General features: G+C 49.8%; 1 protein-coding gene across 14 annotated transcripts in view; it reads left to right on the forward strand.

The window, feature by feature from the left end:
- ATXN1 (ataxin 1) overlaps positions 1–22,749 on the forward strand; it is a 420,722-nt gene that overhangs the window by 381,982 nt on the left and 15,991 nt on the right. For all 14 annotated transcript variants that reach the window (XM_086370177.1, XM_086370178.1, XM_086370182.1 and 11 more), the window contains one exon: positions 13,967–16,049. In XM_086370177.1, coding sequence (XP_086226303.1) covers positions 14,127–16,049 — 1,923 coding nt within the window. In that variant the 5' untranslated portion in view covers positions 13,967–14,126. The remainder of the gene's footprint in view (positions 1–13,966; positions 16,050–22,749) is intronic.

Consider the following 22,749-nt stretch of genomic DNA (forward strand, 5'->3'; position numbering starts at 1 on the left):
ATCTTTGCTGCAGTTGACTGGCACCTGTGTTGCCTGAAGTAATCCAGGAAAGAAGTCAAGGGAAGAAAGTATGCGTTTTTAATACAGAAGAAAATACCACCTCTGTGAAGGAAGTGGGGAGGAGGGTCCTTCTCAAGAGAGAATCATCACTTCAGCCTCCAGTATTTATCGGTCACGCAGTGGGTCAGGCCCTGGTCTGAGTTCTTTGAATGTGTGAACTCCCAACAAGTCTATAAGGGCCGATTTGTTGTTTATTCACCAAGTGGTGTCCAACTCTTTGCGACCCCATGGGCTGCAGCCCACCAGGCTCCTCTGTCCAGGGGATTTCCCAGGCAAGAACACTGGAGTGGGAGTGGGTAGCCATTCCCTTCTCCAGGGGATCTTCCCGACCCAGGGATGGAACGCAGGTAGGTTCTTTACCACTGTGTCGCCTGGGAAGCCCATGTGAGCAGAGGACTGGTATTCTCACTGTAGAGATGGGGAAACTGAGGCACAGCTGGTGGGTGAAGGAGCCAGGATTTCCACTCCAGCAACTGGGGTCCCAAGCCTGTGCCCTCAGCATCCACAAGGGGAGGTCATTTGATGCCTGGAAGTGGTTCATGGCTGGGGATGACTTTCTTTGGCCTGCTTCAGCCTGCTTGCGGGGCACTGCCTGATCCCGTGCCATTTCCCTAACGGCCCCATGAAATAGAGTTCATTATTATCTCCATTTTCTTAAAGAGGAAACCAAAGCTTAGAAAGTTGAATATCTTCCTTAAAGTCACCGGTCACCAAATGCCAGAAGTCTCTCCCGGGTCTCTGCAACATCAAAGTCAATCATCAGTTGACTGCCCAGCAGTCAGAGCTGTAGTCTAAAGTCTGGATGGGATGTCTCTAAATACAGAGAAATAAGCAAAGCCTGTCCTCTCTTCCGTCTTTGACCAGCTTTTTATCAGAGCCTTCCCTTCATGGCATATCCAAGAAGTCCTGCCTAGAAGGGGGTAATTCCCTTCTTCCCAGACCCTAAATTGAATAAAAGAATCTAAAACCCGTCCCTGACATCCTTGCTGAAAGCTGTCGACTTGACCGTGTGCCTCGTTCGGAGGGCGGCGGCATTCTTCCAGGGCGAGTGTAAACTGTTCTCATTGAATGAATACCTGATTAAGTTAATGGTGCTGAGCCAGGGCGAGGAGGAGCGATTTGGCAGCCGAATTCCTGGCAGCTCATTCAACGTCCTTAATGTTCCACCGGCTTCGTGCTGGGCCGCCTGTGAGCCCCCGGGAGGGGCCGCCGGTAATTACTCAGCGTTTTGATTGAAAACAGCTGCAGGTAGCGCGTCATCCCATTGTCCGTTTTGCTGGTGATTGGAAATGACTGGGGGCATCTTGGTCTCCACTGCGCAGCCTCACTCCGGGGAGCGGGGGTTGGGGATGCGGGGAACAAGGTAGAGAGTAGGGTTCCCACTTGCTCCGCTTTTCAAAATGAACCATTCATCTTTTGAGGGTCAGAACTCAGCCACCCATTCAGTGACTGTGAGTCAGAGCCCTAATTTTAAAACAAACGTTTATTTCAGGGAGAATTCTTATCTTGGCTGATCCTTACTAGCTCCTCTCCCTGTTCTTTCTATGCTTGATTTAAGCTGGTTTCAATAAGATCACTGTCCTTGTAAGCACGTATTCCTTCCAGTAAATCCAAAGAGGATCCTCAGCATTCCCCTGGGATAAATGGGGGACAATCTGGACATAGTTTTGGATCATGGGATGTGGATTTTTAGGGGTTAAAGAGGCTGCAGCCTAGCTCCGGGAAGTATGCGGGGTTCATAATCTCACATGAGAATCTGAGCTTAGAAATGGAATCTCTCAGGCCAGATGCTTTTTAGTTACCCAGTATTTTATGTCCCTCTGTCATGAGATTCACTTTCGATCCAACACTGCATGATCATGTCCAGAAATTTAGAAGATCCAGAAACACTTTGCCTTTTAGAAGCCAGCTTCTAAGGGAGACCGAACAGCAATAGACAGACACAGGATGAGAACAGTCAGCCAATGAAGAAAGGACAGCAGCCCGAGCGTCCCACAGGGTTATGAAATTCAATCTGCCTCCAGCACAGGGAGCTGACCGTCTAGTGAGAAAAATGCATGGAAGTAGGTAAAGAATGCAGTGAACATGTTACATAAGTGATGGTCAAGCCTCAGAAGAAGGGCTGTGCAACGCTGCAGTGCCTCAAGTGGCTTTGTCATGATTTTAGGGGATGATTCCAGTAGATGGTGGGCTTCCCTAGTGGCTCAGATGGTAAAGAATCCACCTGCAATGCAGGAGGCCCGGGTTCGATCCCTGGGTCGGGAAGATCCCCTGGAGAAGGGAATGGCAACCCACTCCAGTATTCTTGCCTGGAGGATTCCATGGACAGAGGAGCCTGGTGGGCTACAGTCCACAGGGTGGCAAAGAGTTGGACACGACTGAGCAACTAACACACACACAGTAGATGGTAGAGATCAGGGGCAGGAGTAGGGATGGGGTTTAGGGAGAGAGAGGGAGAATGGGGACTTAGTGTTTGATGGGGACAGCGTTTCAGTTTAGGAAAGGGAAGATTAGGGAGATGTCTGACGTCCAGAGTTGCACAATAATGTGAACATACTTAGTGTCACTGAAATGTACAGTTAAATATGATTAAAATAGTATATTTTATATTAGGGGACTTTCACCACACACACACACACACACACACACAAGGAAGAGGCATATAGGGCAGAGGTCTGGAGGGGGTCCAAACCTGGGGCTTCCAGGCGTCCTCTCCTCGGGTGGGGCGGGTCGTGGAGGGTGTCACCTTCTCCCACCCCTTCAGTGTGACAGCTCACTCACAGTACAGCCACCCAGCAAGGCTTCCCCTAGCCCCGGTGTCTGGAGAGTCATTGCAGCTCAGTTGCAAACCAAGCACATGGCTGGTCTTTACTCCCAGCTCCTCCCGGAGGTTACCTCCTCCAGAGGCTGGCACTGTTACCGCCTATGGCCCAAAGCCCCCATCATAAATGATATTTTAGACTGTCCAGTGGTCAAAGCCCCCAGGCAAACACAGTCCCATAGGCAGGACATTCCAGAGGCCTAAAGGTCACCTCCCAGTCGCCAAAGACAATGATGAGAAGTCTGTTTGGGTGAGATTAATCCTGTACTGTATACCCGCAGCTCACTGCATAATCTGAGCACTGGGACCCAGATATTTGTATCAGATGAACCAAGATTTTCATCTTATTTCTGTCATTTATGAGCCATGTAACCTTAGATTCGTGTGTGGATGCTCAGTCGCCTCTGACTCTCTGTGACCCCATGGACTGTAGCCCATCAGGCTCCTCCGTCCATGGGTTTCTCCAGCCAAGAATACTGGAGTGCCATTTCCTCCTCCAGGGCACCTTCCCAACCCAAGGATCAAACCCAGGTCTCCTGCCTTGGCAGGCAAGTTCTTTACTAACTGTACCACCTGGGAAGCCCTTCATGGAACCTTAGGGGACTTGTTTAACATGCTAAGCCTCAGTGTCCTGGTCTTTACAATGGGATGGTCACACACTGGTGTAGCTTGCAGGAAAAGTGTTGCTCTGTTTTCCTCACACACACAAAAACAGCCTCAGTGGCTTCTGTCATAACCCGCTTTGCTTGGGGACGCTGGGTCCCAGGAGGTCTCAGGGCCTTTGTCACTAAGAAGAGGGCAGAGTGGTATAGCATCCTAGAGACTAGAGGACAACCACAGAGGGGACGCTGCCATGGCACTCCCAGGGGGAATGACTTGTTAGTTCATGGTTATCTAGAACGTCCCACTGTCCTTCGACTCAGCCACATCCCAGGGCAGCAGATGCCTCAAGACCCTCTCAGGATGCCTCAGTTCCAGAAAGGCATTTTTCTGACCCAATAGGGATTTTCATGTTCTCCAATTGTCAGCGTGGGAGCCCCCGGCACCCTGGTCACTGGTGGGATCTGACCAAGCCTCCTCCAGCTCCCGCTGGCCCTTTGCTGTGCAGTGCGTAGCAGAGCTGCTGAGCGCATGTGTCAGAAGACAGCTGGCAGCCATCCCTGTGGGGTAGGGAGAGAAGGTTCCGCCTTTCCCCACCAGGCCTTTGGGGAATTACTCATCTTCATGTTGTGGAAAAGCGGACCGCGTGGAACCAGGAAGCATCACGCTTAACCCTCGCAGAGACACACCAGGCCCCAGTTTTCCCAGCTCACCCTTCTGTGGACTCCGTTTGTATAGGCTGAGCGGCTCTTGTGCTTTGGGGTATAAACTGGGGGCCTGTGCACTGGGAGCTGTTACCAATATAATCTCTTCTGTCAGCTGAAGAAAGAGAATAAATGCTCAAACATCCATGACTTTTTCTTGTGTGAGTTACAGGTGTGAGAAAAAAAAAAGTCCCAGATGCTGGGAAGGATTGAGAGTCTGAGGGTATCGTGTTAATCTGATCATGGAACCAGGAGAGATCAGTGACAAATCAGCGTGGGTGAAAACAAGGGATTCCGCAGGAAGCGTGTGCTGAAGTACAGTTAGGATGGCGACCGTGTATTGAGTGTGTACATTATGCCAGGCACCGGGCGTGTTAATTCCTCCCCATTTTATAGGCAGAGATACTCATTACAAGGTCACACAGTATTGAGAATCTCTCTAAACTGGACACCTGCATAATTTGGAGTAAAATAAGGATGACATTAAAAGAAGGGAGACGGGCAGTAGGCGTGAATCCAGGGTGTTTTTGTCATTATTTTTTTCAATTTGAGGGTCTTTTTTAAAAAAAAAAATTTTTTAATAAAATTTTTAACAGTTACTTTCCATTTAGTTATTATACTGGCTATATTCCCCATGTTGTACAGTAAATCCTTGAGCCTGTCTTTACACCCACCAGCTGTACCTCCCCTCCCACCACCCCTATGTTGCCCTTCCTTCCTTCCCACCGCTAACCACCAGTTTGTTCTCCCTGTGAGTCTGCTTCTTTTATGTGGTATTTATCAGTTGGTTGTATTTTTTAGATTCCACATATAATAAGTATCACTCTGAATTTATCTTCCCCGACTTAGTTCTCGTAGCATAATGCCCTCCAAGTTCATCCATGTTGCTGCCGATGGCAAAATTTCATTCTTTTTCATGGCTGAGTAATATTCCATGACCACATCTTCTTTATCCATTCATCTGTTAATGGATACTTAGGTTGTGTCCACATCTTAGCAATTGTAAATAGTACTGGTGTGAATATTAGGGTGCGTGTATCTTTCCAAGTTAGTGTTTTTGCTTTTGCATATATTGCCCGCCATATATGCCCAGGAGTGCAACTGCTGGATCATATGGTAGTTCTATTTTTAGTTCGTTGAGGAACCTCCATGCTGTTCGTCATAATTCGTGTGAGTGCTCAGCCTCTCCGTCGTGTCTGACTCTTTGCAACCGTGGACTCTAGCCTGCCAGGCTCCTCTGTCTATGGGATTTCCCGGCAAGAATACTGGAGCGGGTTGCTGTTTCCTTCTCTAGGGGTTTGTCATGATGGCTGCACCAATTTACATTCCCACCACACTGCACGAGGGTTTCCTTTTCCCTGCACCGTCGCCAGCATTTGTTACTCATGGATGAAGCCAGGCTTTGACCTTGTCCTTCACCTCCACCCCAGGAGTAGGCTATTCTTCCTACTACTCTCTGTGTTCTCCTCCTTATTAGTACTAGTAAGACTATGCATGTTACCTTCCTATCAGTAATAATATTTTATCCTGATACTCCAAAGATGCCAGTGGAAGTGAGTGCAGAATGACTTCCATAGTGAGATTTTTCACTGCCGTGCTAATAAGCACATTCAGTTGAGAGTCAAAAATAACTTGTCTTCTAACCCCAGTTCTCACCGTGTTACTATGGCCGGTTCTTTGCACCTTGTCGCCACAGTCCCTCTGTCCTTAAAGCAGTTCACCCTGGAGCGGGGTGCAAACTGCTGCGGGGTTGGGGAAAGCACCCAGGGAACTGTTTGCAGCCTTCGGTGGGTAAATGGAGATTTGGGCGTCACTCCTGGGGTAGCTTACCTGCCACACAGGACACGTGAGAGCAGAAAGGTATTTGCTCACGTATGGAACCAGGGAAGGTCTTGACAGAAAGGCATTTCCAGCTTTTCTTAAAAACGTCTTTTGGACAGCTCACTTGGGACCGCTTTCAATCCAGATGGTGATCCCTCCAAGTGATTATTTTTCCATCTTCAGCCTTTCCAGGAATTCCAGTACGGGCAGGCTGCCAGGGGACACTGGCTGCCCAGATGCTGCAGCGACATCCCATGTGAGCCAGGGACAGGCCAGCCCAGCTGCGGGCCTGGGCCCTCCTCTCTCGGCCTGGCCTCCTGCAGACAGAGACGTGGACCATATCCCCATACTGTGGGCCCCACCCATGGGACAGACCTCACTGTTTTCCAGAGGTGGCAGGACCCGCTAGAAACCATCCCAGTGTCACACTGTTATCACGTGGATGCGATACGGGTAGGGCAGAAGCCAGGAGCCGAGGAAAGCTTCTCCTGGGCCTGATGAATCCTGTTGCTCTGTGATGCAGACAGTAGAAGCAGATGCTGGAGCCTGACGTAGGGAGGAGGGAGATGGGGGTTAGCTCCACGCCAAGCAGAGGAGTTCAGGGGAAGGAGGACAGCAGAGCAGCCGTGTGTCTGGAGCAGTCCCCTCCACGTCTCCATCATGGAGGTGGATTTTAATCAAAACAAAGACTCTGAGTCCATTTATTGCCCTCAGAGCTTCCCTGAGCCCAGGGAGCCCCCAAATGCAGCTGTGTTCTTGTGGGTAGACTTAAATTTTTGAATTAACATATGACACTGAGTGATTGTATTCATTGCCCCCAAGTCCCCACAGAGTCTAGCTCTCCAGACTCTGTCCATGGGATTCTCCACGCAAGAATCCTAGAGAGGGTTGCTATTATTTCCTCCAGGGGATCTTCCTGACCCAGGGATCAAATCTGGGTCTCCTGCATTGCAGGCAGATTCTTTACCATTTGAGCCACCAGAGAAGCCCCTATAGATAAACAGGCCACCCCAAAACTATTATTTTTGGTTCTATGAAGGAGACAGTTTTCTCCTGCCAATCCTCATTCCCCTGAAATCCCAGTGTGGATGGTAATGGCAGACCAGGGCCTCCCCGGCCCTGTGTGGCATACATCACTGCTCTGACTGAAGGGTCCTGCATCCTGATACAGACTCTGGTACCAAACTTGCTTTTGGTGACCCTAGAGGGAGAGACCCACTCCAGTACTCTTGCCTGGAAAATCCCATGGATGGGGGAGCCTGGTAGGCTGTAGTCCATGGGGTCGCTAAGAGTCGGACACGACTGAGCGACTTCCCTTTCACTTTTCACTTTCATGCATTGGAGAAGGAAATGGCAACCCACTCCAGTGTTCTTGCCTGGAGAATCCCAGGGACGGGGGAGCCTGGTGGGCTTCCGTCTATGGGATCGCACAGAGTCGGACACGACTGAAGCGACTTAGCAGCAGCAGCAGAGGAAGAGAGCGAGCTTGTTAACCGCACGATGGTATTCATGGTTCTCCATGCCTGATCTGTACGACTTGCCCTCTGGGGGGTTTCAGCACTGCTGTGCCCTGGATCACCACTAGGTGGGAGTGCTGAGCTTGGTGCTGGGTGAGGCTGAGGGTCCCTGGCTCCCTTGCCTGGGAAGTCTGAAGATCGGGCTCACCTCCTTATTCAATTCAGCCTCTACCCTGGAATGCCACACCCACTGCAGCCCATGATCAGAGCTAGGAGGGATGCCGCAGTGCCCTTGACATCATCTTCCCCTCTGATCCCTTTGCATTCTCTTTTCCACATGGGACCATCAGCAAGTGTCTCTAAACTCTGCCTCAATGCTTAAGATGACACGGGGATTCCCTACCTCATGAGGCAGCCCAGCCCATTTGACCAGTTCTGATTAGTTTCTAATTTCTACTGTATACAGTCGTCCATCAGTATCTTTGGGGGTTTGGTTCCAGGAGCCCCCGATGCTCAAGTCCCATAGTCAGCCCTCCATAGAAGTGGTTCTGCACTCTGGAATTCAGCCAACCGCAGATTATGTCGTGCTGTGATACAGGAGACGTGGGTTCGATCCCTGGGTCAGGAAGATCCCCTGGAGGAAGGCATGGCAACCCTCTCCAGTATTCTTGCCTGGAGAATCCCAGGGACAGAGGAGACTGGCGGGCTACAGTCCATGGGGTCACAAAGAGTCAGACAGGACTGAAGTGACTGAGCACAGCACACAGCAGGTCTTTATTGAAAAAAAATCCCCATATAAATGGACCTGTGCAATTCAAACTCACGTTGTTCAAGGGCAAAGTGTATATCAATGTAATCTGGAGCTCAGTTCTGTTCTGCTGTCTTTCACTGATGGTCCTTCGTAGATCTGAGCATCACATCTCTGCTCTGGCTTTTTCTGTCCTTCCCCAGGCCATACATCTTCAGTTTCTGCTGCTGTTACTTACCTGTCTTGGGTCCAGACCTCCTGCTAACCCCATCACTCCATCCTGGGCATGCCCGCCAGTATCCCCTTGCCTCAGGACTTTGTGACCTTACCAATGCTGTATGCTATTGCAGTATTTATCCTGTTACTGAGAATACTGTGCTTTTTAAATGAAGCTATACCAACTTTTAGGCACCAACCCAACTGTTGGTTCATATTGAATGGATGGTCGAACAGAAAATTCCTGGGCTGTTTGAAATGAACTATTCTTCAACCAGATCTCTCTAACCCTGCTATTAATTGAGCTATTGAAACCAAGGGTAGGACATTTATTTATTCTTGTTCATTTTAGTATTTCTGGCTTTGTGCCATCACTTCCAGCTTCTTAGGATATATTTGAATATTAATTGCAGGTAATATATTAAGCCAGCTTCCCGATAGCTCAGTTGAGAAAGAATCTGCCTGCAATGCAGGAGACCCTGGTTCAATTCCTGGGTCAGGAAGATCTGCTGGAGAAGGAATAGGCTATCCACTCCAGTATTCAGTATAATATAGTAAGCACCCCTTCCAGCCTTCTGTTGCCTCTAAATATGATAACCAAACCACTTAATAAGATGTTGAACAGAATAGAACTGAAAATAGAGTTCTTGCGTACCAGAAGGCAATGGCACCCCACTCCAGTACTCTTGCCTGGAAAATCCCATGAACGGAGGAGCCTGGTGGGCTGCAGTCCATGGGGTCGCTAAGAGTCAGACACGACTGAACGACTTCACTTTCACTTTTCACTTTCATGCATTGGAGGAGGAAATGGCAACCCACTCCAGTGTTCTTGCCTGGAGAATCCCAGGGACGGGGAAGCCTGGTGGGCTGCCGTCCATGGGGTCGCACAGAGTTGGACACGACTGAAGTGACTTAGCAAAGCATAGCGTAGCATTTGCCCCACACTGACATTGAACAGTTAAGGTCCACGATACAGAAACTAAGTGTCTGATGAATGACTATGTGATACACCTCCTTTGAGGTATGCTTATTCAGTCAGCCATGAAGATATCTAATTATGCTATCACCTAGCATACCTTTCTCCATTTTGGAAATTTCAAACATGTCAGAGTTGGGCTTACTTTTAACATTTAACCTAAACAAAGTGCGTTCTGCCTTTGCACTACACAGATCAACCTGTTTAATAATTCAGTAAAACAAGAGATTTGTATGCCAGGACTTCAAGAATCCTTGCCAAGTCCTAGTGACCCCTCCCATCGGGTCCAGGTGTTCTGTCTTTTAAATGGTCGCATGGTTTTTCCAGAGCTGACACAAGCTCACCAGGCTCTATTTCCTCCTCTTTAAAACGAAAACTGTGTATCTGTTGTGCATGGACATTATATGCCAGTCATGGGTTTCACTCAAACTGAGAAACTCACAGGATGGTGGGTGCTGGGCAGAGCAACCCAGTGTATCGCCCTGACCTTGGAATGCATGTTTAGGACTGTATGTATCAGATTCTAGGCGTGTTTTCCATTCAGAGCAGTTAGTTTGTATTTATGGGACTTGGAATCAGTAGGGACCATCTCATTTTCCTGTCACTTCTGGAACAAGCTGAATCCACGGTAATGGGTAGGGGGTTCCAGGGATTTTTGAATGATAGCAAAGATAGAAGTGTCTTCCTTTATTAAAGTTTGCTTTTCCTCCCAGAGATGACTGAATCATATGTATAATTTACAATAATAGTCTTTTTAAAGTGTGTTTCCTTAGAGTTTTCAAAGACAGAAAGAACCAGAAGAAAAGGAGCATCTGTTATTTAGAACTGTATCAGGTTTAGGTGACCTCAAAGGAAACAGCTGAGTTCTCCCTAAATATTCCTGTACGTGCTTAGTCAATGAGTCGTTTCTGACTCTTTTGCAACCCCATGGACTATAGCCCGCCAAGCTCCTCTGTCCATGGGATTTCCCCTGCAAGAATACTGGAGTGGGTTGCCATTCCCTTCTCCAGGGGATCTTTCCAACTCAGGGATTGAACCCAGGTCTCCTGCATTGCAGGCGGATTCTTCACTGAGCCACCAGGGGAATAACCCTAAATATTAGCTGCTGGTCTCCAAGGCGCCATCAGTTCTGTTTGCTCACAGCGCCTAGTTTGGTTTCCCAGCACCTACTCCATTAGGAAGAGGCTGAGGTGTTTACTTAGGAGCTTAGGTGTACAGGCTGAGATTCTCACACCTTGCTGTGCATATGAATCATCTGGGGATTTTGTTAAAATGCACTCTGAATCAGGAGCTTTGGATAGGACCTGAGTCTCTGCATTTCTAAAGCTGCTGGGGGAGCTGGTCTGAGGACCACACTTGGAATAGTAAGGCCCTATGCCACTGAGCTAAATTTTAAGATACTGATGGAGAGAGAGATACAAATGTAGATGTGAAGATGCTTAAGATGACTCTATTCAGAACAGTGATTAACAGGCAAATCATACGTAGTAAACCCTATGTAAATTTGCCTTGATCCATCTATTGACCCCTGTCCACTTCCCCTTTCCTAATAATAATGTTTAAACATGATCTGCATGTGTGGCTCTTTGTTACCTTTGCAGTTATATAATCGTGCTCAGCCCCATGTTTCTGTTGCGGCAGGTGCATCCGGAGGCACACGCCTCCACTGGGGGACTCAGGTGAACGAACCATTGGTGTGTTTCAGCACTGAAAAGGCAATTAGGGACATGAAGGCCATTTGTCTGCAGCTAGAAAGAAACCCTAAAAGCAGACATCCACTCTCCTTTCTTATTCTCTTCTTCCTAGTCTCTTTCTCTCTCCCTTTTCCCTCCTGCACTTTCTACCTTCATAGATTTTACCTCTCCGTTTTTTTTCATCCCGTGAACCATCATCCAGTGTACCAGGGACATGGTGGCATCCTGTGGTGCCCTCTCGTGGTTCACTGAAAATATAGCTAGACACAGTCCCTACTCTCACAATGACTTCCCCTGCTGAGAGATACAGACAGCACGGAGAGCCATTGAAGCGCAGAACAGGGACAGGTGCCCCAGAATTACAGCAACCCAAGTCGGTAGCTGCATTGGTAAATAGGAAATATGGTCCTTCTAAATGTAGGAGGGGGAGTTGAAATTTGTATCCGTCTGGCCCCAGGGTTGCTCCAGTTAATCTTTGTATCCTTGACTTATTGTCAGTATTATCTGGAAAAGATGTTTATCAATGGACCACTTTTCAGAAGAGTGCATTTGAAGTTGTGTGTTAAGGCCGATGTGTTTTAGTGGTCCATTAGCAGAAAAACCAGCCATGGAATCTATAATGAGATCTTTAAGACCAACAAAGCCACCCAGTGTCTCTCAAAACAAACAAACAAACTGTAAATAAACCAGGGCACTGCTAAGAACCAAGTCGGCATTGTTTTTTCAAATTCACTAAAGCTGAGTTCTGTTTTAAAAAGTACCTTCAGAGGAGTTTTCTAGCTTTGTGTATGGTGCATTCCATCGTGCAGCAATTTCACATTTGCATTGCTAATGGACCTCTCTGCAAACGTGTTTGACATTTTGCTTGGCTTTGAAAGGACTTTTATGCTGCTATTTTTTCCTTCCCTAGAGCTGCCTTGGGCTAATTAACCTATTCCCTTACTGGCTGGGCCTACTATATGCAAATACTCTCCTTCTGGATTCTGACACACTACTCTTACATGAACATCCCTAATGAAATCCTGTGGGGTTTTATTGGAGCAGTGTTACTGTGGGGCCAGCAGGGGGCGCATGGAGCAGTTCACGTTCAGTCCATCCCCTAAATTACTTTCCTTTGCTAGTCCCAGTGGGAATGCCAGTTTATGCAGTTCTCTTTCTTAGAGTAACTTGAAACCTAGAGATAAAAGATCAGTATCAGCACTTTTTAAGCAGTCAAAAGCGTCAACTGTTTTCAGTTTTGGTAGTTTAATTTTATTCTGTCGTTTTGAAAACAGCACTGTCATCTCAGTAGATTTGTATAATATTAGGTGTAAATTACATGCCATGAACTTCCTAAGAGAAGGCTATATATATACCTGCGGCTTAATAAAGCCGGAGGTTGGGAGGGTAATGCTGAAAACTGCTGCCTTATTGTGTCTATTTTAACATCATACTATAGAAAGTGGGTCTGGGTAGGAGAAATGCTAAAACCCAGGTCCTGGAATTCCCAGATTCAGCAACTGTCCAGGATCACAGAACAAGACTGCTCAAAGCCTGTAGGCAACCCTCACATCTGCCTCCTGTTAGCCTAGTTCCTGTTGGTTCCACTGATGATCTGCCTCTTGCCAGGTGGACATCTGTCTGCCTACACAGTCCTGGAAACAGAGTTCAGTGGTTCCTGAAAGACTGAGATAGGTGTCCTATCTCAGATTAAAACTGGCTCGCAACTTGTATGTCCAGGCTGAAACACACAGCCCTGATTGGTCTGGCAGAGGCTGCATCTCTAGGGTTCATGGTGGACTGGCCCTTTCCAAGCAGAGGGTGGAGAGGATGGAGAGAGAATTCAAAGAGCTTGGATAGGAAGTACGAGGCAGAGACGAAGCAAGCATGTTGCCCTCATGAAGGACACCCTCAATGCCTGAATATTGCATTTTTAAAAACCAAACCATGTTCCTGTTTTAACTGTCTCATAGATTCCTTTTGGCTGTTACCATATGAGTAGCTGTACTGGGAGCTGTTTGGAAACGTGTAGAGAACATAATTATTTGGGGCTGCCTCTGCTCAGTTGGCCTGTATGTAGTGTGTGTGTTTATGTCTGTGTGTGTGTGTTAGGCAAGAGAGAATTGTTGTAAATCCAGTATGGACCCAGAATCACTAGAATCTTTGAGTAGCGCCTATGGCAGAGCTTCCCTGATAGCTCAGCTGGTAAAGAATCTGCCTGCAATGCAGGAGACCCGGGTTCAATTCCTGGGTTGGGAAGATACCCTGGTGAAGGGAAAGGATACCCACTCCAGTATTCTGGTCTGGAGAATTAAGGCATGGAGCAAGTCAAACCGAGAATTCCATGGAGTCGCAAAGAGTCATGACTGAGCCACTTCCACTTTCACTATGGCAGAGGAGGACTCAGATAACCTATGAAATCCACTGGGGACTTCCGTTCCTAACCTGGTCCTTGCAGTGCTTGGCTGAGGACCGCTGATCGTCACTGGTGCCGTCCTCCTTGTAGGCTTCATTTGATCCTCCAGAGACTGGGTAAAGCTAGAGCTGAAGAGTGGGAGGGCCATTTCTGGGAGGGAAACTAAGAAATGCATTGTTTGCCCTCCAAAAAGGAAAGGGTGGGGGTAGGAGAAGAGGGTATTGAGAGAGAGATCTTAGAAGACTGACTAAATCCATAAAAAAGGTTTGACTTGCTCCGTGGCTTAATGATCTTCCTGATGTCCTACCCAGCACGGCCAGCGTTTTACCTGCTCTAATAGTGGGGCTGGCGGCAGGATTTTGGGGGATTCACATGAATCTCGCGGGAGGGGGTTCTTTTCCGGTGTTGATGTTCTGACGCCCTGTTCCCCCACCCCTTTCTCCCCCTTGGTCCCGACCCTCTGCCTTTTCCCAGATTCCAGAGCAGCTGCTGGAGGATCGCACCCACGGGGAGATGATTCCTCATGAAGAGCCTGGATCCCCTACAGAAATCAAATGTGACTTTCCGTTTATCAGACTAAAACCAGAGCCAGTCCGACAGTGAGACGGTCACCGTGGAGGGGGGACGGCGAAAAATGAAATCCAACCAAGAGCGCAGCAACGAATGCCTGCCTCCCAAGAAGCGCGAGATCCCCGCCACCAGCCGGCCGTCCTCGGAGGACAAGGCGGTGCCCAGCGACAACCACCGCGCGGAGAACGCGGCATGGCTCCCCGGCGCCCGGGGCCACGTGGGCGGGCGGCTGGGGCCAGCGGGGCCCCCGGCGGAGCTCGCAGCGGAGCTCGGTTTACAGCAGGGAATAGGTTTACACAAAGCGCTGTCCACGGGGCTGGACTACTCCCCGCCCAGCGCGCCCCGGTCCGTCCCGGCGGTGACGTCCACCACGACGATGCCCGCGGCGTACCCGCCGCCCCCTCCGTCCGGGGCCCCAGTATCCCCGGTGCAGTACGCCCACCTGCCGCACACGTTACAGTTCATCGGGTCTTCCCAGTACAGTGGGCCCTACGCCGGCTTCATCCCTTCCCAGCTGATCTCGCCCACAGCCAGCCCGGTCACCAGCGCGGTGGCCTCGGCGGTGGGCGCCGCCACGCCCGCTCAGCGCTCCCAGCTGGAGGCCTATAGCAGCCTGCTGGCCGACATGGGCGGGCTGAGCCGAGCCTCCGGACACAAGGCTGAGCCACCGCCACCGCCGCCACCGCCGCAGCACCTAGGACGGACAGCAGGGCTCCTCCCCCCGGGGTCCCCACCGCACCCCCAGCAGAGCCAGTACGTGCGCATCTCCAGCTCGCCGCAGAACGCCGCACGCCCGGCCTCGCCGCCGACCCTCCCCGTCCACCTGCACACGCACCCGACCATGATCCCACACACGCTCACCCTGGGGCCCTCCCCGCAGGTGGTCGTGCAGTACACCGACTCCGGCAGCCACTTTGTCACCCGTGAGGCCACCAAGAAGGCCGAGAGCAGCCGGCTGCAGCAGGCCATGCAGGCCAAGGAGATGCTGAACGGGGAGGTGGAGAAGGGCCGCCGGTACGGGGCGCCCCCCGCGGCCGACCTGGGCTTGGTGAAGGCGGCCAGCAAGGCGGTGCCCCACCCGTACGAGTCCAGGCACGTGGTGGTCCACCCCGGCCCCGCTGACTACAGCGTCCGCGACGCGTCGGGGGTGCGGGCCTCCGTGATGGTCCTGCCCAACAGCAGCACCCCCGCCGCCGACCTCGAGGGGCAGCAGGTCACCCACCGGGAGAACTCGCCGTCCGCCCTCAACGACAAGAGTGGCCTGCACTTGGGGAAGCCCGGGCACCGCTCCTATGCACTGTCCCCGCAGCAGGTGCTGGGCCCCGAAGGTGTGAAGGCCGTCGCCACGCTGTCCCCGCACACGGTCATCCAGACCACACACAGCGCCTCTGAGGCCCTCCCCGTCGGGCTGCCGGCCACGGCCTTCTACGCGGGCACGCAGCCGCCGGTCATCGGCTACCTGAGCGGCCAGCAGCAAGCGATCACCTACGCCGGCGGCCTGCCCCCGCACCTGGTCATCCCGGGCACCCAGCCCCTGCTCATCCCCGTGGGCAGTGCTGACCTGGAGGGGTCGGGCGCCGCCTCGGCCATCGTCACATCGTCGCCCCAGTTTGCTGCAGTGCCTCACACGTTCGTCACCACCGCCCTGCCCAAGAGCGAGAACTTCGGCCCCGAGGCCCTGGTCACCCAGGCCGCCTACCCGGCCATGGTGCAGGCCCAGATCCACTTGCCCGTGGCGCAGTCCGTGGCCTCCCCCGCTGCCGCTGCGCCCCCTACGCTGCCGCCCTACTTCATGAAAGGCTCCATTATCCAGTTGGCCAACGGGGAGCTGAAGAAAGTGGAGGACCTGAAGACGGAGGACTTCATCCAGAGCGCGGAGATCAGCACTGACCTGAAGATCGACTCCAGCACGGTGGAGAGGATCGCAGACAGCCACAGCCCCGGCGTCGCCGTGATCCAGTTTGCCGTCGGGGATCACCGAGCGCAGGTAATGTTGCCTCCGCATCACGCAGGTAGGGGGGACACCGCGCCATGCCGCCTCCCTTACCTCCTGGCCACCGTGAGTTTCTTCCAAGCAGCAGACCTGTCTGCCTTTCTGCGGCTGTGGGGGTGATTGAGGGTTTTCTTTCACTTTCACTTTGTACCTAAAAGTTAGACTTCTCACGTTCCCCCAACCACCGTTCTCTAAGAGAATTAAGCCCTAATGCACCCCGAAGCATCCGCTATTTGTTATGAATTAATTTCTCTGCTTCTCCAATGGGGGCTGGTCAGGTACCATGCTTGGGACAGTTAAGAAAATCACCACTCGGGTTATTTTGCTGATGTTGTTCTGTGGTTTACATGAGTAACCCTGATTCAGTTCAGTTCAGTTCAGTCGCTCAGTCATGTCCGACTCTTTGCGACCCCATGAATTGCAGCACGCCAGGCCTCCCTGTCGATTACCAACTCCTGGAGTTCACTCAGACTCACGTCCATCGAGTCAGTGATGCCATCCAGCCGTCTCATCCTCTGTCGTCCCCTTCTCCTCCTGCCCCCAATCCCTCCCAGCATCAGAGTCTTTTCCAATGAGTCAACTCTTCGCATGAGGTGGCCAAAGTACTGGAGTTTCAGCTTTAGCATCATCCCTTCCAAAGAAATCCCAGGGCTGATCTCCTTCAGAATGGACTGGTTGGATCCTTTTGCAGTCCAAGGGACTCTCAAGAGTCTTCTCCAACACCACAGTTCAAAAGCATCAATTCTTCGGCCCTCAGCCTTCTTCACAGTCCAACTCTCACATCCACATGTGACCACAGGAAAAACCATTGCCTTGACTAGACGAACCTTTGTTGGCAAAGGAATGTCTCTGCTTTTGAATATGCTATCTAGGTTGGTCATAACTTTCCTTCCAAGGAGTAAGCGTCTTTTAATTTCATGGCTGCAATCACCATCTGCAGTGATTTTGGAGCCCCCAAAAATAAAGTCTGACACTGTTTCCACTGTTTCCCCATCTATTTCCCATGAAGTGATGGGACCGGATGCCATGATCTTCGTTTTCTGAATGTTGAGCTTTAAGCCAACTTTTTCACTCTCCTCTTTCACTTTCATCAAGAGGCTTTTGAGTTCCTCTTCACTTTCTGCCATAAGGGTGGTGTCATCTGCATATCTGAGGTTATTGATATTTCTCCCAGCAATCTTGATTCCAGCTTGTGTTTCTTCCAGTCCAGCGTTTCTCATGATGTACTCTGCATAGAAGTTAAATAAGCAGGGTGACAATATACAGCCTTGACGTACTCCTTTTCCTATTTGGAACCAGTCTGTTGTTCCATGTCCAGTTCTAACTGTTGCTTCCTGACCTGCATATAGATTTCTCAAAAGGCAGATCAGGTGGTCTGGTATTCCCATCTCTTTTAGAATTTTCCACAGTTTATTGTGATCCACACAGTCAAAGGCTTTGGCATAGTCAATAAAGAAGAGATAGATGTTTTTCTGGAACTCTCTTGCTTTTTCCATGATCCAGCGGATGTTGGCAATTTGATCTCTGGTTCCTCTGCCTTTTTTAAAACCAGCTTGAACGTCAGGAAGTTCACGATTCACTTATTGCTGAAGCCTGGCTTGGAGAATTTTGAGCATTACGTTACTAGCGTGTGAGATGAGTGCAATTGTGTGGTAGTTTGAGCATTCTTTGGCATTGCCTTTCTTTGGGATTGGAATGAAAACGGACCTTTTCCAGTCCTGTGGTCACTGCTGAGTTTTCCAAATTTGCTGGCATATTGAGTGCAGCATTTTCACAGCATCATCTTCCAGGATTTGAAAGAGCTCAAGTGGAATTCCATCACCTCCACTAGCTCTGTTCGTAGTGATGCCTTCTAAGGCCCACTTGACTTCACATTCCAGGGTGTCTGGCTCTAGGTCAGTGGTTACACCATCGTGATTATCTTGGTTGTGAAGATCTTTTTTGTACAGTTCTTCTGTGTATTCTTGCCACCTCTTCTTAATATCTTCTGCTTCTGTTAGGTCCATACCATTTCTGTCCTTTATCGAGCCCATCTTTGCATGAAATGTTCCTTTGGTATCTCTCATTTTCTTGAAGAGATATCTAGTCTTTCCCATTCTGTTGGTTTCCTCTATTTCTTTGCATTGATCGCTGAGGAAGGCTTTCTTATCTCTTCTTGCTATTCTTTGGAACTCTGCATTCAGAGGCTTATATCTTTCCTTTTCTCCTTTGCTTTTCACTTCTCTTCTTTTCACAGCTATTTGTAAGGCCTCCCCAGACAGCCATTTTGCTTTTTTGCATTTCTTTTCCATGGGGATGGTCTTGCTCCCTGTCTCCTGTACAATGTCACAAACCTCATTCCGTAGTTCATCAGGCACTCTATCTATCAGATTTAGTCCCTTAAATCTATTTCTCACTTCCATTGTATAATCATAAGGGATTTGATTTAGGTCATACCTGTATGGTCTAGTGGTTTTCCCTACTTTCTTCAATTTAACCCTGATTAAGAAAAGCCATTTTCCACCCCCACCCCCCTTTTTTTTTCTGGTCAGGGAAAGACAATGCTGCTTCAGGGGAGGGTGTTAGGTGCCCAGAGTTGCCATATCCCATTACAACATCAGTGTTTTGTTGTTGTTGTTATTTATTTATTTTTTTAATCTGGCTGTGCCAGGTCTTGGTTGCAGCGCTTGGAATCTGATCTTTAGTTGTGGTGTGTGAACTCGTAGTTGCAGTGTGTGGGATCTAGCTCCCTGACCGGGGGGTCGACCCCAGGCCCCCTGTATCAGGAGCTTGCAGTCTTAGGCGCTGGACCACCAGGGAAGTCCCAACATCCATGTTTTAACATGTAGGTTTTGTTATCATTTAGGTATGGTGAGGCCAACAGAGGAGAATGCATCTGCCATTGAAAAGGTGGTGTGTTATACTCAGATCCCAAGAAGAGGGGATATGTCCGGCCACATGGGCTGACATGCAGAAGAAGCCCAGGGTCTGTTACAAGGCACTGGGACCCAGGAGAAAACATGGACAAGAGCCTTTGTTGTTGTTTCAGTGGGAAGGAGTGGGTGAGGCAGGGTAGCAAGCGTAGGTAGGCTGCTGCTGCTGCTGCTGCTGCTGCTGCTGCTGCTGCTAAGTCGCTTCAGTCGTGTCCGACTCTGTGCGACCCCATAGATGGCAGCCCACCAGGCTCTGCCGTCCCTGGGATTCTCCAGGCAAGAACACTGGAGTGGGTTTCCATTGTGTGAAAGTGAAAAGTGAAAGTGAAGTCGTTCAGTCCTGTCCGATTCGTAGCGACCCCATGGACTGCAGCCTACCAGGCTCCTCCATCCATGGGATTTTCCAGGCAAGAGTACTGGAGTGGCTTGCCATTGCCTTCTCCGGTAGGTAGGCTAGTTGGAATCATTTCAGCAGGCTCTGGGTACAGGAGCTGTCCCTAGGTGTCTGATAGTGGCCCAGAGAGTGCAAGTCCCATTCACTGAGGAGGAAGCTGGGGTGTGGGTGTTTTCTTTACATGTGAAGAACATTATCTCCGGTAGGGGAGCTGTTAGCTGTGTCTAGGAATTACCTAATGGAGGGAGGGACAGTCCCTCCAGTGTCAGCAAGACCCCAAGATGTCAAAGCATCAGATAAAATAAAAAGCATGGTTCATATAATCTGGAAGGTGGAAGGTCAAGGTTGTCCCAGGTGATCTCCTGGACTCCTGATAAATAGGAACCCCAAGGGCCAGATGCAGCCAAGCTGAGTCATGTTAAAACTAGAACCGAGATCAGCTCTTAATTTCCATGAGTTCCTTCAGTCCACTCTTTTCCAGCTTCTTAAATCACTTGAATGCATTTATTCTGCCCATGTGTATGGAAACAACCGTTTCACTGACCAGCTTGCTTGAAGTCAGGTTTGGCCCCAAGGCGGGGAACTTCCCAGGCTATAGAGCCGCAGTGCCTCTGGGAATGGGATATGACAGCACCTCCTTCAGTTTGAAATGAGTTGAAAAATGGTCATGGCGTAGCTGGTATTTGGGACAGTCAAAGATAAACAAACTAGTTAATGGTTTGAATTGTTTTTAGAATATTTTTAAAAAGATCAAGTGAGGTGGGGGAGTCTGATTTTCCAAAGCGTTTTCCAGGACTGCTTGTGAATGTCCGGATGTGGGATCTTGCTCAATATCAGAGGGCCTGCATTGCCAGGAGCTTTTAGCCCTGAAGACTTTTCTTTTTAATGGTGAGATGTCGCTGTAAAGTTTGGTGAGGCCCAAGAAAATTTCTCAGGGTTCTGATGCAAAAAAAAAAATTGCAAAAATCAGGATATTTGGAAAAGGGCATCATTATGTAGAACTCCCTACCCATGTCTAAGTGTCTGCTCCCTCTCCGCATCCTACGCGGATTAGGAGTAGGTGGATCCTCACTGAAAAAAGAATGAACTGATTTACTAGCAAAGTTGTCTTTTAACAGAACCCAAGTGAAGCCTGGGAAATAAACAAGAAGGAAAAGTAAATGTGTTTTTTTTTTTTTTTTTAATGATCCTTTTAATCCTTAAAGCACTACTGTGAACAGAGGTAAGCAGAGGAAGAGGGGTTATTTTGAAATGCAACTATCTCCCGCCCAGCACCTCTTTTCAGCTTTCAGTAAAGAAGCGCTCTGAGCTGCAGGCTCATCTCCAAGGCCGTAGGAGACCCCATAGACCAGAGCCTCACAGACCTCTAAGTTCCAGATTGACCGGCAGTGCTGAGAGGTAGCATCTCTGCATGCACCTCCCGCCCGATCCTCCGCAGAGCGAATGCTTAAACGATTGAGAAATTGGCTTCCGAGTGTGAAGTCTCATTTCCTTCCCGTCGCCAGGCCACCGGTCTCTTTGCTGACGGCCAAGGTGCAAATTAGAAGGTAGCGGGTTTGTCGGGGCCTGTTTGCAGGCCTGTGAGGCCGCCCCTGTGTGGCCCGGCCGCCCGCTGGGAAGGACTCAAAAGGGTGCCTGGGGTTCCAAGCTTCAGAAACACAAGTGCAGGGCCCGGCACGCCAGTGATGTGTCTCTTTACCCAGAAGCCTATCAGAAACAGGCTGACATCATCCCAGCTAAAATACTCCACCAGCTGTGTTTGCCACAAGTGACGGGGGCAGAGTCAGCCGAGAATCAGAGAAAGCGAGAGGGGGAGAGGGGCGGCAAGGGAGAAGGAAGGTCCGGATTTAATTTACACTCTAAGGGCTGAGGGCTTCCCTTCCTCCTCAGGGGGCTCTCTGAGGGGTTTTCTCCCCAGGCCTGGAGATCCAGTCTCGGTCTTTTCAACTGATTAGAAATCTCTTAACACTTGCACCCATTAGGAAGGTTGAGAGATGTGCAGAGCGTTTTCACTTAATTAGCCAAATCACAGATTTGATTGGGGAAGTTGTGGGAGGAAGGGGGTGGTTTTCTAAAGGACGGATGGCTTTGTGACCCCAGGCGTAAATCCTGCATGGAGGCAGGACCACAGGGACACTTGACTTCATGACCTACCACAGGCGTCCCCAGTGGATGCGGTGTGGCTGGTGGGAGAAGCCCCGAGCTTGGGGTCTGGACAATAGCAGAACAAAAATGGTCTCACTTCTCTCTGAGCTAGGGTTTTTCTCATCACTAAAATGGGCAAATGATTCCTTATACAAGATCATATCTTCAGCATCCTCTTTGTTTTTGTATTCCTTTGCTTTCCTGCCGTGCAGAACAGCCCTTGTAAAATTTACTAGCATCCACTAAACAAAAAAAAGGAGTGGGGGGAGGGATATATACAGGGAAAGTTACCTGACTTTATGCTAATAATCAGCATGTAGATCCAGGGAGAAGGAAAGCCACCCTCTATAGAAACAAGGGAATTTTCACTGAGGGATTATTTTCAGGAGCTGAATTCCTAATTATTATTGTGAAAAGAGCCCTCCAGGGTGGTGGATCTGAAGCTCCCTGTGAGGCAGTGTAGCAGAAGAATGCTTTCGCATATCCATCCCCATCTCTGTGGTTTTGTCCTTCCCAGAGCAGTATTTCTTGGCCCAGGCAAAGTATCCTTGCATCCCAGTTCCCCCAGGCTGGTTCTCCTCCAGGAGAATTGAAGGATCTCAGGCACCATCTGTCAGCCCGTGTGCACCACATGAAGCCTCTCGGTAGCCACCCATGGTCTCCAGAGTCTATGGTGAGCCCAGAAGGGATCCTGAGATGATAATAACATCCACATGGGAGCCCGTGTGATTCAACTGGAGGGCAGAGCATCGTCTGCTTGGGTGGGAAGCAGGTTAAGAGGTCAGAAAATGCAAGACCTGGAGCCGAAAAGACCCGAGGCTGAATCTGTCCTCCACCCCCGGAGCTTTGGGACTTGGTGCAAATCACAAACAGACTAGTGCACACATGCTTGATGGTGCAAATGACACATGTGCCTTCCATCCGGCTCGTGTTGTAGTGTGAAGAATGAAAGTGATGTAAGAATGAAAGTGAAGTGAAGCCAGAGTGTTAGCCACTCAGTGGTGTTACTCTTTGCAATAGCCCGCCAGGCTCCTCTGTCCATGGAATTCTCCAGGCAAGCATACTGGAGTGGGTTGCCATTTCCTTCTCCAGGGGATCTTCTCAACCCAGGGATTGAACCTGGGTCTCCTGCATTGCAGGCGGATTCTTTACCAGCTGAACCACCAGGGAAGAGAGGAAATTCGCTCAAAAGAACCAGTTCAGTCAGTAGTGGATAGGAGGGCCTCAGCAGTGTTAGTTTCCC

Source organism: Bos grunniens, chromosome 23 (assembly GCF_055505025.1).
Source record: "Bos grunniens cultivar Pamir isolate PY7600 chromosome 23, Bosgru_T2T1.0, whole genome shotgun sequence".
NCBI classification, from domain to species: domain Eukaryota; kingdom Metazoa; phylum Chordata; class Mammalia; order Artiodactyla; family Bovidae; genus Bos; species Bos grunniens.